This window comes from Somniosus microcephalus, chromosome 8, assembly GCF_052327205.1.
Source record: "Somniosus microcephalus isolate GS21.2 chromosome 8, FLI_Smic_1.0, whole genome shotgun sequence".
In the NCBI taxonomy this organism is placed as follows: domain Eukaryota; kingdom Metazoa; phylum Chordata; class Chondrichthyes; order Squaliformes; family Somniosidae; genus Somniosus; species Somniosus microcephalus.
In genome coordinates, this window is record NC_140994.1 from 56,958,370 (window position 1) to 56,971,458 (window position 13,089).

At 45.8% G+C, this 13,089-nt stretch overlaps 1 protein-coding gene across 1 annotated transcript in view; it reads left to right on the plus strand.

Moving 5' to 3' along the window:
- Positions 1 to 13,089, plus strand: part of adgra1b (adhesion G protein-coupled receptor A1b) — a 1,141,355-nt gene that overhangs the window by 639,807 nt on the left and 488,459 nt on the right. The window contains exon 16 of the mRNA XM_085994744.1: positions 196 to 319. Within this exon, the coding sequence (XP_085850870.1) occupies positions 196 to 319 (124 nt within the window). The remainder of the gene's footprint in view (positions 1 to 195; positions 320 to 13,089) is intronic.

Below are 13,089 nucleotides of genomic sequence, written 5' to 3' on the forward strand. Positions count from 1 at the left end.
CCATAATTATTCTTAATTACCTGCAGTTTTTTTGTATGGCTGACAGTGAATCAGATCATTTGTTCCTGATTAGGGATGGTAATGTTATCAGCAGTCTGGGAATCTAGCAGGAAAACACCTATGATATTTCTCTCTGTTTATGAACAAAGAAAAAGTATAAATAAAGCTGAGTTACAAATGTTTCTTTTCTGACAGCACCATCCGCATTAGCAGGAAAGGCTGGCACATGCTGCTGAACTTTTGTTTCCATACTGCCCTCACTTGCGCTGTATTTGCTGGAGGCATCAATCGCACAAAATACCCAATCATCTGTCAAGCTGTGAGTATCGAATCTACTTAGTAGTTTGGGGAATCACTAAATTGGAGAATGAATGGTAGAACCTATCGAAGTAACTGTTTATTATACATTCAAAACTTCAGTTGAAAAATAAGATGGCAATGGAGGCAAGCCAGGCTCGATTTTACTGTTCCACACTCCCTGCTTTTAATAAAATGTTTCATCACAGAATAGCATTAACCTTATTTCTAAACCTAATGCCATTTTATTGTGTTTTTTTGCTTGAGATTACTGGATGATCTTTCAGAATCTGCTCACTGGTTTCTGTCATGTAACTTCAAACAGTTTGTGCAAGATTTTATGGCAGTGTCCGAACGAATCATTAATGAATATGTGGAACCCAAATTATTTCCTGTTCAGAGTTCTCTAGATAAAGCAATCTAAATGGTCATTTGTAAAATTATATTTATACAGAACTGGAACAATTGCCGAAGTACTGGCCATAATCTTCCAATCCTCCTTGGATACGGGGGTGGTGCCAGAGGACTGGAGAACTGCAAATGTTACACCATTGTTCAAAAAAGGGTGTAAAGATAAACCAGCAACTACGGGCCAGTCAGTTTAACAACGATGGTGGGGAAGCTTTTAAAAATGATAATCCAGGACAAAATTAACAGTCACTTGAACAAGTGTGGATTAATTAAGGAAAGCCAGCACAGATTTGTTAAAGGCAAATCATGTTTAACTAACTTGATTGAGTTTTTTGATGAGGTAACAGAGAGGGTTGATGAGGGCAATACGGTCGATGTGGTGTACATGGACTTCCAAAAGGGATTTGATAAAGTACCATATAATCGGCTTGCCAGCAAAGTTGAAGTCCATGGAATAAAAGGGACAGTGGCAGCATGGATACAGAATTGGCTAAGTGACAGGAAACAGAGAGTAGTGGTGAACGGTTGTTTTTCAGACTGGAGGAATGTATGCAGTACAGTGGTGTTCCCCAGGGGTCAGTTCTAGGACCACTGCTTTTCTTGATATATATTGATGACTTGAACTTGGGTGTACGGGGCACAATTTCAAAATTTGCAGATGATACAAAACTTGAGATACCGCGGCAAACGTGGGAGTCGAGACCAGAGTTGATGGAACACAACTGCTTTAATTTACATCATGGCAAAACAAGTACTTAAAAAGCCCGCGCAACCACTTAAATACTCCCCAGACAGGAAGTGCTCCCGGCAGCCTGTCCCTGCGGGAAACAAGCTGCCGGAGGAAAGGGCCCACGGCTGGGGGCGGCTGCTGCCGGCAGTGCGCCTGCGTAAACTGTCCGTGCCGCCGTGAGCGGATTATGTCCAATGGTGGCATGTCGCCACAGAAGTATAGTGAACAGTGAAAAGGATAGGGATAGACTTCAAGAGGACATAGGCAGGTTGATGGAATGGGCAGATGCATAGCCAATGGAATTTAACGCAGAAATGTGCGAAGTGATACATTTTGCTAGAAAGAATGAGGCGAGGCAATATAAACAAAAGGGTACAATTCTAAAGGGGATGCAGGAAGAGAGAGACCTGGGGGTATAGGTGCACAAATTGTTGAAGGTGGCAGGACAGGTTGAGAAAGCGGTTAAAAAAGCATACGGGATCCTAGGCTTTATAAATAGAGGCATAGAGTACAAAAGCAAGGAAGTTATGATGAACCTTTATAAAACACTGGTTCAGCCACAACTGGAGTATGTCCAATTCTGGGCACTGCACTTTAGGAAGGATGTGAAGGCTTTAGAGAAGGTGCAGAAAAGATTTACAAGAATGGTTCCAGGGATGAGAGATTTCAGTCTACATGGAAAGACTGGAGAAGCTGGGGTTGTTCTCCTTGGAGCAGAGAAGATTGAGAGGAGATTTGATAGCGGTGTTCAAAATCATAAGGGATCTAGACAGAGTACATAGAGAGAAACAGTTCCCATTGGCGGAAGGGTCGAGAACCAGAGGACACAAATTTAAGGTGATTGGCAAAAGATCCAAAGGCGACATGAGAAAAAACTTTTTTACACAGCGAGTGTTTATGATCTGGAATGCACTGCCTGAAAGGGTGGTGGAGGCAGATTCAATTGTGGCTTTCATTTGGGAATTGGATAAGTACCTGAAGGAAAAAAAAATGCAGGGCTACAGGGAAAGGGTGGGGGAGTGGGACGAGCTGAATTGTTCTTGCAGAGAGCCGGCATGGGCTTGATGGGCCAAATGGCCTCCTACTGTGCTGTAACCATTCTATGATTCTATGTTAAAGAGTAAAATGAATTAGAAGAAACCAATGCTTTATGAATCACAGGTCACGCAATAGAGTCATTGGCCCCGATTTTCCTGGAGCTGTCGGGTGGGTTTTCAGGCGGGCGGGGGCTGAAAATTGCAGAAATAGGGGGTCGCGACCCCCCCGTCCGATTCCCCGCCCCGCCTGACTTTCGCCCCCGTGTTTCAGCGCGACCTGAATCAGTCCCGCCCGCCACAGGCGGGAATGGTCGGCGGGAGCCTAATGACCAATAATTGGCATGTTTAATCCTATTTTCAGGGGCCCTTGCAATTTTCAGCCTTTCCCCACATAAACCACGCCTGGTGGGAACACCACTGATGAAACCTGGCGTGAACAATGTTGGCTTGCTTGCTTTCAGCTGCAGGTCAATCAGGACTGAAGAGATTTAATCAGCCAGCATTTGCAGGCTGCAGGACCTTGTTGCTGAAGGCTTGGGGCAACTTGTTGAAGGCTTAGGCACAGCTGTGGAAGGTTGGAGCCTCACACACTACTCCAGTGTGAGCTCCTGCGAAGCCCCTCTCAGCACCCTAACTCAGCGCCTCCTCAACGGAGGCATCTGCCAGAAGCCTGGGAGGCCTTTTGTTCCTTCCCTTCTTGGCATTAGAGGATCTCCAACAGCAGAGGAGGCTGCAGCAGATCCAGCAACAACAGCAGATCCAGCAACAACAGCAGCACCAGTAACACCAGCAGGAGCGACAAGCAGCGGCTCAGCCACCTGAGGCAGCACAGGCCAGAAGGGGCCAGCGCATGGAAGGCCGTCGGCGCAGGAGATACCCCCCAAACAAGGTCTACAGACACAGGGTGAGCTACCTCAACATGACTGAGCAGCAGTGCTAAAGGCGGCTCCGACTTTCGCGAGAGGTAGTGACTGACATCTGCGCAATGCTACAGCAAGACCTGGAGCCCAGAGCACCAGGTCGACACTCCTTACCAGTGGCCATCAAAGTCACCACCGCACTCAACTTTTATGCCTCAGGCTCCTTCCAGGGATCAGCAGCAGACATCAGCGGCATCTCCCAGGCGGCCGCACACACTTGCATCAAACAGGTCACCAATGGCCTCTTTGCCCTCGCACACAATCACATCCATTTCACCCGGGATCGCGCAAGTGTGAGGGCGCGAGCGCGTGGATTAGCTCAGCTGGCAGACTTTCCAAGGGTGCAGGGAGTCATTGACTGCACACATGTGGCCCTTAGGGCACCCCATCGCAATCCAGGAGTTTTTGTCAACCGCAAGGGCTTCCACTCCCTTAACGTTCAGCTGGTGTGTGACCAGAAGAAGGAGATTTTGCATGTTTGTGCCAAGTACCCTGGCAGCTGCCATGACTCCCTCATACTGCGCCAGTCTACTGTGCCTCCGCTATTCAGTCCGCCAAACGCGCTTCAGGAATGGATACTTGGAGACAAGGGATATCCCCTGCGGACTTGGCTAATGACGCCGGTGAGGAGACCAGCCAACGAAGCTAAGGGGCACTACAACTCCAGCCACATTTCCACCAGATGCATTATCGAGCAAGCCATCGGATTGCTAAAGATGCGCTTCAGATGCCTCGATAGATCAGGTGGAGCCCTACAGTACTCATCAGCCAGGGTCTCCAAAATCGTTGTGGTATGCTGTGTGCTTCACAAAATGGCACAGCGTCATGGCTTGCCGATTCCGCAGGACCAAGAGGCTCCTCACAGAGCCGCCTCGGATGAGGATGAGGAGGAGGAGGAGGACGGAAATGAGCATCCTGCAGAGGCCCGTCAACCAGCGGCACCAGTGCGTGAGAGCATTGCTGGGCGGAATGCAAGGAACGCACTCATCCTGGGCCGATTTGCGTAGCCTGATACATCAAACACTGTAGCCTCACTGCTTCTTAGCTGACCATGGACAGTGGCCCATCCCTGCGCATTTCTACCTATTGGACCAGCTTGCTGACATCTGCAAGTAATCCTAAGGCCTCAATGTGAAATCCCCATTTGCCAAATGACAGACGCCACAACTCCAGCAGTTGCCACCAGATTTTTTATGTGCGACAAAGTGATGGCATTAAAACTATATACAAGATTTCTCACCCAAATGACTACCCTTGTGATTAGTGGTGCTTTATTTTTCTCTTACGCGTGCTCCTACGTAGTGGTACCCCTGTGGCTTCAGCAGATGTGGAGGCCCCTTGCTCACTTTGCTGCTGCTCCTGTCTCGACACCTTTGGCGGGCGTCCTGTGGGGTGGCGAGCCTGTGAGGGCTCGCCAGCAGTCTGCTGCTCCTGTGGCTGTGCAGGGGTTGAGACTCCTATCTCACTTGGGTGTGGACTCCGGTGGGGCTCTGACCGAGGGCTCTGAAGTGGCATGGAAGCGAGAGCACGTGGAGAGGAGCCCCCACTTCCCTGAGGTGTGCCAACAACCTCCCTCTCATGGGTCAGCTCCCCCTCAGTGCCTGCAAGTGGCTGGAGAGCACCTTGCTGCACATCAGGGGGGCCATGGGGACCCGTCTCTGCACTGGAAGTCCTGCTCAGAGGAACTTCCATGAAGGTCTGGTTTCGGTGCTCAATAGATGCCCATTGCTCCTCAAGAGATGTCATTCTATTCTGAGCACTCACCATGTTTTCGATAGCCTGGCAACTAAGCTCCTCCATGGCCGTAGCGCTCCTCTCCTCGGCTACAGCCATCCTCTCCTCGGCCACAGCTCTCCTCGGCCGCAGCCCTCCTCTCCTCAGCTGCAGCCCTCCTCTCCTCGGCTGCAGCCCTCCTCTCCTCGGCTGCAGCCAGCCTTACCACGGAGGTAGCCATCCTTTCCGTGGTGATGCTTTCATGCGCCAATGACTCCAATAAGGCTATGCTCATGCTCGCCATGGACTCCTCCATACGCTCCACACTTGCAGCGACCCTGGAGACAAAACCTGCCAGAGACTCCTGCATCTGTGCATGGAGATCCATCACCTCCTCTCTTGCGGATGGACCCAGAGGCATAGGGTCGACATGCAGCTGAGCTGAGCTGGCAGAGGCCTGTGCCCTCCGACGAGGACTCTCCACTGCTGTCCCTGTCTCCACAATCTGCTGATGCTCACTTGTGAGCTGTGAAACACCAGGTGACAACACTACTCTATGTCCCGAAGGCCCCTCCGAGGTGTGAGTGTCTGCGCTGGTGCTGGGTGCGCTTACTTCTGCTGACGCTGCGCCCTCAGAGGCTGGAGCTTCCTCTGAGGAGTCTGGCTGCAAAGCCTCTTCCTCCTCGGCAGTGGGGACGGGGGCTCCGGATGGTCCTGTGGGGGAGTAAAGGGAAGAGTTAGAGATGTGATGCCAAGGCTACTTGCACATTGGATTTTGCAGATGCTCATAAGTCCAAATGATGTAGCTTCAGAATCATATCAGCAACTCATGCTATGTCAGTGAGAGAGATGGGAAACTATTCTGTCACCAGCTTGCGGGCTTGCTCCTGTCTCTCCTGCCCCAGCTTCCACAGGCACATCACCCCCAGCAATCTCCATCACGGCTTCCTCCCAGGGGCTCAGGTGGGCGATTCAGGGTGGTCCTCCTCCAGTCCTCGCACGCTCTCGTCTATTGTGAGCTCTCTTTTCCTGCAATGAGGGAGACAAGTGGAGTTTGAGTGAGAGTGCAGGAGTGAGTGTAGAGATTGCATAGCATCGATACTTAGAAGGAGACAAAGATGGTGTGAGGCTGCAAGACCAAGGGCCCTCCCTGTGTGTTGTCAGTTGTGTTCCAAGCATCAGAGTGAGAGGCAGTGTGAGGGCTGCATGGTGGAATAGTTCTGTGAATGTGAGCATAGAGAGAGAGGGAATGGGTAAGGGTGCATGGATGTGACTGTGATGTGGGATGCGGAGGAAGAGATTGCTGAAGCTGAGTGCTGCTGGGGAAAGGCAATGGGGATCAGGTTGAGGGTGATGGAAACTTCATACTTACTTTTCCTGTGCGGTGAAGGTCACGGAAGCGCTTCCTGCACTGGATCCAGGTCCGTCGGGTGTCTCCCTGAGAGTTGACCTCTGCAGCCACCTCCATCCATGCCGCCCTGGTCTCTTTGGGAGGCCTCTTCCTCCCTGAGCTAGGGAAGAGGACCTCCCTGTGGGCCCTTACCCCATCCACCAATGTCTGGAGTGATGTCTCGTCAAATTTGGCAGCAGCTCGGCCTCTGCCGCTGCCGCTGGCAGCAGCTGGTGCAGGCTCCTCTGCCATTCTGCAGGACTGGTTAGGAAGCCTGCAGAGGTTGAAAAGCTTGCTGGACACTTTAAAGCACCACGAATGATGACATCATACTGTGGGGCTTTCTGACTGGAACTGGACAATTAGCAAGGGTGCCCACACGCTGGAAATAAATTGGCCAATTGAGCGAAAATTGCGTGCACCTGGCTGACCCATTTAGATTCGGGTCGGAACCCGACAATTCCCCGTACCTTCGGGAAAATCGGGGCCATTGTATCTCATTTTAGTTCCAATCTAAATTAACACAGTGCAATGATTCCATTTAATTAAAATTGTCAATTCCTTGTATTATCCAGGGGCTTTATTGATAACTACAAAAAGTAAGTTGACAACAATTTGCATATTTAATCATCAACTGGACAGACACAAATCCTCATTACTGCTGAGTTGACCTGATAAGGACAAGCAGAACTGCATCCAAACAGTTCGTTTGGACCCTGAAGGATTCAAACCTGCAGTTTTAGAAAATCCAAAATGGGCCAAATGAATTTGGGGTAAAATCATTGGCAGAGGTGTGTGGAGGGAACAGGCATATTTATTGCTACAGTTTTAGGAATGAGTCATCTTCTAGATAATGGAGAATACTTGTCACCTATGGCCACCCAGGCTATGTTTATACATCAAACTGGTTTGATCCAACCTTCTTATAGGCTTACGTATCCCAACAGAAATTTCTGCAATAATTAATTGCAAACTGCCAGAAACACAAATTTTTATGTTTGATCAATGTAACTTGTATGTAGGTTTGGTCCTTTTTTTAGAACTAATTCTGCAAACCAGATTTTTAATACCATATTTAATTGTATTTTTCCTCATACAGCAAGCTGAAATGATGTTTATTAATCAATGCCTTGGGGTATTCTACTCTATTAAGGAAACCATATTGCAGTACTTATATTAAGCCTTGTAAGCAAAGACTAAGCATTGTGATCTTTATTATGAATTTACAAGTCTTTTATATAAAGGTTGTTAATTGAATGTGAGAGTTCTTCACAGACTTGATTGCTGTTAAGCCTATGATATATCGTGGTCATTATATCTTCATTAAAATGTCATTTTTTTACAGGTCACTGCATTTTTTCAGACATTTATGATAAATATATGAATCCAGATTAACTGGATGTACTAATAACCAACTGCCTTGTTTAAAATCCCATATCTTCCTCTACTTCACTCCTATGAGACTGAATCAGTTTGGCAAACGGACACAATGATAATTGATTTGAATCATGAAGCAAAGTGTTCCCTCAAGACCGTTCTTGCAAAAGATGTACCATATCTGTTAAGCCAAATGATTGACACATATAGAACTTGATTAAAATCAAATATTATACCCAGACGGCACTATCCCAGCAGTTCTAAAAGCTTTAACCCCAATGCTATTAAACTTGTTTTTGCCAAAAGCCATTTGAGCATGGTAAACAATATTTAAAAGATGGATTATTAAAAGAGGATTTCAGGGCTGCAGCAAATTAGCATATTGCACTTTCAGCTCTGGAACCTGGTTTCAAACCCAAATCAAACTATCCTTTTTATGCCAACTGTAAGAATCCTACATGAAATTAGTTTGGACGGTTTCAACCCAATTCTTGGAAAGTACAAACATGTGGCACAAAATTATTCATAATTTAGTAGTAAATAGGCCATCTCACTCCGAGAGACCCCAAGGGTGGCTGCTGTGGGAAGTGGAAAAAAAAATATTGGTGCAATAATGATACTGTTTTGAGGTTCAGTTAAAGGACATTGTTCGTAAGATAATTATGGAAGAGGAAGGCCATTCAGTCCATCTTAGTTCATCCATTCAGAGAGGTTAAGATCTCTCCTAATTTTAGCATTCAATTGTTTCTTAGAAGATTTCAGGGTTTTCACTGCGACTATGTTCCCTGAAATTCTTTGTGTTTCTCACTGTTTGTGTGAAGAAGACTTTCCTGATGTTAGTCCTAAATTACCTTTTACTAGCTTCAATTTGTGTCCCTTATCCTACTCTAACTATTTATCTTTTCCATTCTCATAACTATCTAGTATACTTCTATAATATCACCTCTCAAAAATCTAGGATGAAAAGTCTAGGGGAGAAAAATTGGGTTGCTTTGTGCCTCCCGTTAGCGCCCCTGGGGTTGCTAACGGGGCACAAAGCCTCTAGCACCCGGGCGTGGCGCCGCAAATGCCTCCCGCAAAATTCAGCGGGAGGTTAGCGGCGGCGGTAGCTGGTAGGACCCCGCGGCACTGCATCTCCGGCGATGACGTCATCATCGTGCACAGCAGGACCCCGGTGCGCAGAGTGCGAGGCTCCTCCCCTTTAATCAGGGGAGGGAGGCCTGCAATACTGCGGCGCAACGTGCCGATGGCCGTGGCGCTGTTGCATGTAGCGTCGTGATGTTCAGTGGTAGCGCCCCGAGGAAGGAGGGGGAAGAACTTCCAGTGGCGCCCCACCTCCTGCTTGGGGTGCTACCACTGAAGTTACGTCACAGGGGTGCTAACTTTTTCGTGGCGCTAAAAGTAGTGCCCTGGCAAAGTTAGCGCACCAAAGGGGGCACCACCGAATTTTTAATCCCAGGTTTCTCCAGTCTTTAGTAATAATTCAGCTCTTTGATGTTAGGGATCAATCTTGTAGCGTTTCTCTGACCCTTGTGTCTCCACAACCATAACTGAACACAGTACTCAAGGTACGGTAAGACCAGAGCAGTTTAATCACAATTTCCTCTGACATGTACACTACTGTTTTATCCATACATTCTATTGGCTTTGTTGATTGCTACATTGGTTCGACATGTTAAGCAATGAGTATACTAAGACCTCTTGGTCTCTTTCAGTTTCTTCCTTTGCTATTTCAACACCATTCATTGAGTACTTTTGTGGAGAAGAGCAAAGGCATTTTTACTCTACATTTATGCCTGGCCTGTAAGTGCCTGATACTGACACATGGGTGAGTGGAGGGAGTTCTCCTCCAAGACCCCATTCGAAATCAAGTGTTATTGCAGCAAAGAATGAGAGTAAATTCAGGCAGTAAGGCCTACCGGCATCTTACAGCGCCAATCCGAGATTTCCGTTCCTCCGCCCCCGCTGGGAGCGCCACTGGCTATTCCTTCCTCACCCATTGCATGCAAATGGCAGCAGGACCAGGGGTCTCAGAAGATTCCCCTCCCACCCAGCACACTTACTGCCACTTTCCAGGACTACTATGGGAAAGGTATTGGTAAAGGCCCTGGCTTGCCCCCAGTCTGGCTCCTAGTGATTTACCTGTGTATGAGTCAGTCTCTGCCAACGCCTACAAGCCAGGAGCTCCATCACTCTTCGGGGCGCTTCTTTCCCTTTAATTGCATCCACACCTCTTTGGGTGCTGCAGCAGTGGTCCCACTGCAGCATCACTGGCATTTACCTCGGGGCTCATGGTGGGTGGTGAGACTCCCACCAGGAGCCCAACATGCATATTCGATGAGCTGGGTAGAATCAGAGGGGCGGGCGGGCATCCCACGGGCGTCCCACCCTGCCAGATCTCCACTCTAAAGAGGACAATCCTGGCCTCGCTGTCAAAAATGGGAAAATGTTCCATTTTGGGACACAGAGATCCCACTGATGGTCATCGCCCTCCCCTGGAAGAAAACCATGTAGATTGCACAAAAACAGGTGTTTCCTTCTGCTCTGGTATATTTGTGTATGTTTATTGGTAGGACTATATAAAATGATTTAAACTATCATATTACTTCCTTAAAGGACTATTATTATAATTCTGAGAAAAGAACATTTGAAAACACAAGTTCACATAAATTGATCAAACAACAGTGTCAGCTGCTGCTCATTAAATATCATTCACTGAACACTCAGAAAAATAAACAACTGATATAAATTGGTGAGTCTTAGAAAAATATAACTAGCCACTGGCTTGTGCGCCAGATCTGTTGTAAAGTGAGACAGTCCCTGATTTGCATTCAATCCTTATCACCGGGTTGCTGATTAACATCCTTTGTGGTCTCACAGGAATGTAAGGAGAGAGAAAAAACATAATTGTTTAATTTCCCCTTATGCTGCAAAAGTATGGGTGATGTATATTTCATAGCTGTCTTTGTCATGTTGATGGAGAGTTTCTCTAGTTCCTTAAATATCTTTCATCAGCTTTAACCATTCCTTACATGGTAACTTTGTGAATGTGCTGAACACTGAGGAAGTACAGAGTGAAATCTACGCATTTCCCCCAATAGAGAGAAATAAATAGCCACTCTCGCCTATCTCGTAACTCGTTACAAAGTGGCACTGACAGAAGTTTGGTAAGAGTTCACCTTCTTGTCCTCCTGACTAAGGAATGGTAGGGAAAATTAAATACGCCAAAAAATAAACCTAGAAATGAGATCTAAGATGAAATAAAATAAATACTTAATAAGATTTAACTAAGGTCAGAAAAACGTTTTCCTATTGAGTTCTTGTTTCCTTGTAAAAATCAACGTACTGTAAATTATAATTAACTCTGTCAAAAAATGAGTAGTCTCCTGCTGGAGGAAACGCTTAAAAAGCTATAAACCTCCCTGATCTAATGATCTTGTGTGTGGTGCCATCATAACTAAGCCTATTTCTGGGGACTAGCTTTATAAATATTGTAGGAATAAATGGGGTTTCTTTCAACAATAAAAATGTGGAGGATATCGGCTAAATTAATTTTACCCAAATCTGTGATCGATCCAAATGGCTCTTGGAAACATCGAGAAAATATTAATCTTCCTTTTAATTTGGTGCTTAGGCCCTTCCCTGATAGTTTAATTAAACTATGATGAAGTCAGAGCTCTGCTCATAAAACATTCCCCTTCCTTTGACATCATGATTTTCATTCTGTAATTGCTGTTTGCTAATGAAACTTAACATTTTATGAACATTTTGTACAGTGAAACATCCTATTTATAAAAATATTTTAATATCCTACTTTTCATCAATTTTCATTTCTCTTTAGTTTTAACACACTTTAGTATAGTTCCATTCACAGTAACAACTATTTTTATATCAATGCAGTTGTTAAACTCGATACCAAATCATAGCTCCACTGTCAACCACTGCCTCATGTAAAATGGTGATGAGTTGTTAACATTTCATCATTTTCATATTTGACAATGGCATTGTCATTGTAAACCTGTCTGATCCAGCAATGTGGATCAAAGAGGTTAAACATAGAAATTAATATCTGTAAATGGTCAAATTTAAATTCTTTAATAATTTTTATTAAAATCTTTCAGAATAAGACTATACAATGGCCTATAACGGGTGTCCAAGGTGCAGCCTGGGAACTAAAGGGCTTTAAACTAACTAGTGGGGGGGAGGTTCCTAGAGAGCAAATAATAAAAATGACAACAGAGAAGGTCATAGACTTAGGTAGCAGTGGGGAAATTAAAAACCAGAGCGTGTCAGGAAGGGGCAGATGGTATGGAGTAAAAGGTAAAGTAATAAAAAGGGCAAAAGCAGGAACTAGGTGTCACAAAACATATTTGAAAGTTCTCTATCTGAATGCACGTAGCATTCGTAACAAAATAGATGAGTTAATGGCACAAATAACTACATATGGGTATGATCTTGTGGCCATTACAGAAACATGGCTGCAGGGTGACAATGCCTGGGAATTGAACATACCAGGTTATTTAACGATCAGGAAGGACAGGCAGGAAGGAAGGGGAGGTGGGGTGGCTATGTTAATAAAGGAAGGAATCACTGTAATACAGAGAAATGATATTGGGTCAAAAGATCAGGATAATGAAACAGTTTGGGTGGAGGTAAGGAATAATAAGGGGAAAAAAACACTAGTGGGCGTAGTCTATAGGCCTCCGAACAGTGGCAACTCTGTTGGACGGAGTATCGATCAGGAAATAGTTGAGGCTTGTAATAAGGGAACATCTATAATTATGGGGGATTTTAACTATCATATTAATTGGACAAATCAAATTGGGCAGGGCTGCCTTGAGGATGAGTTCATTGAGTGTATTAGGGATGGGTTTCTTGAGCAGTATGTAACTGAACCGACCAGGGGGCAAGCAACCTTAGATCTGGTCCTATGTAGCGAGACAGGATTAATTAAAAATGTCCTAGTAAAGGATCCCCTTGGAATGAGTGACCATGACATGGTTGAATTCCATATTCAATTAGAGGGTGAGAAGGTTGGATCTCAAACAAGCGTGCTAAGCTTGAATAAAGGAGACTATGAAGGTATGAGAGCGGAATTGAGTAGAGTGGATTGGGAAAATAGATTAAAGGGTAAGACGATACATGATCAGTTGTGTACATTTAAGGAGTTATTTTACAACTTCCAAAAAAAATATATTCCACTGAGAAGAAAAG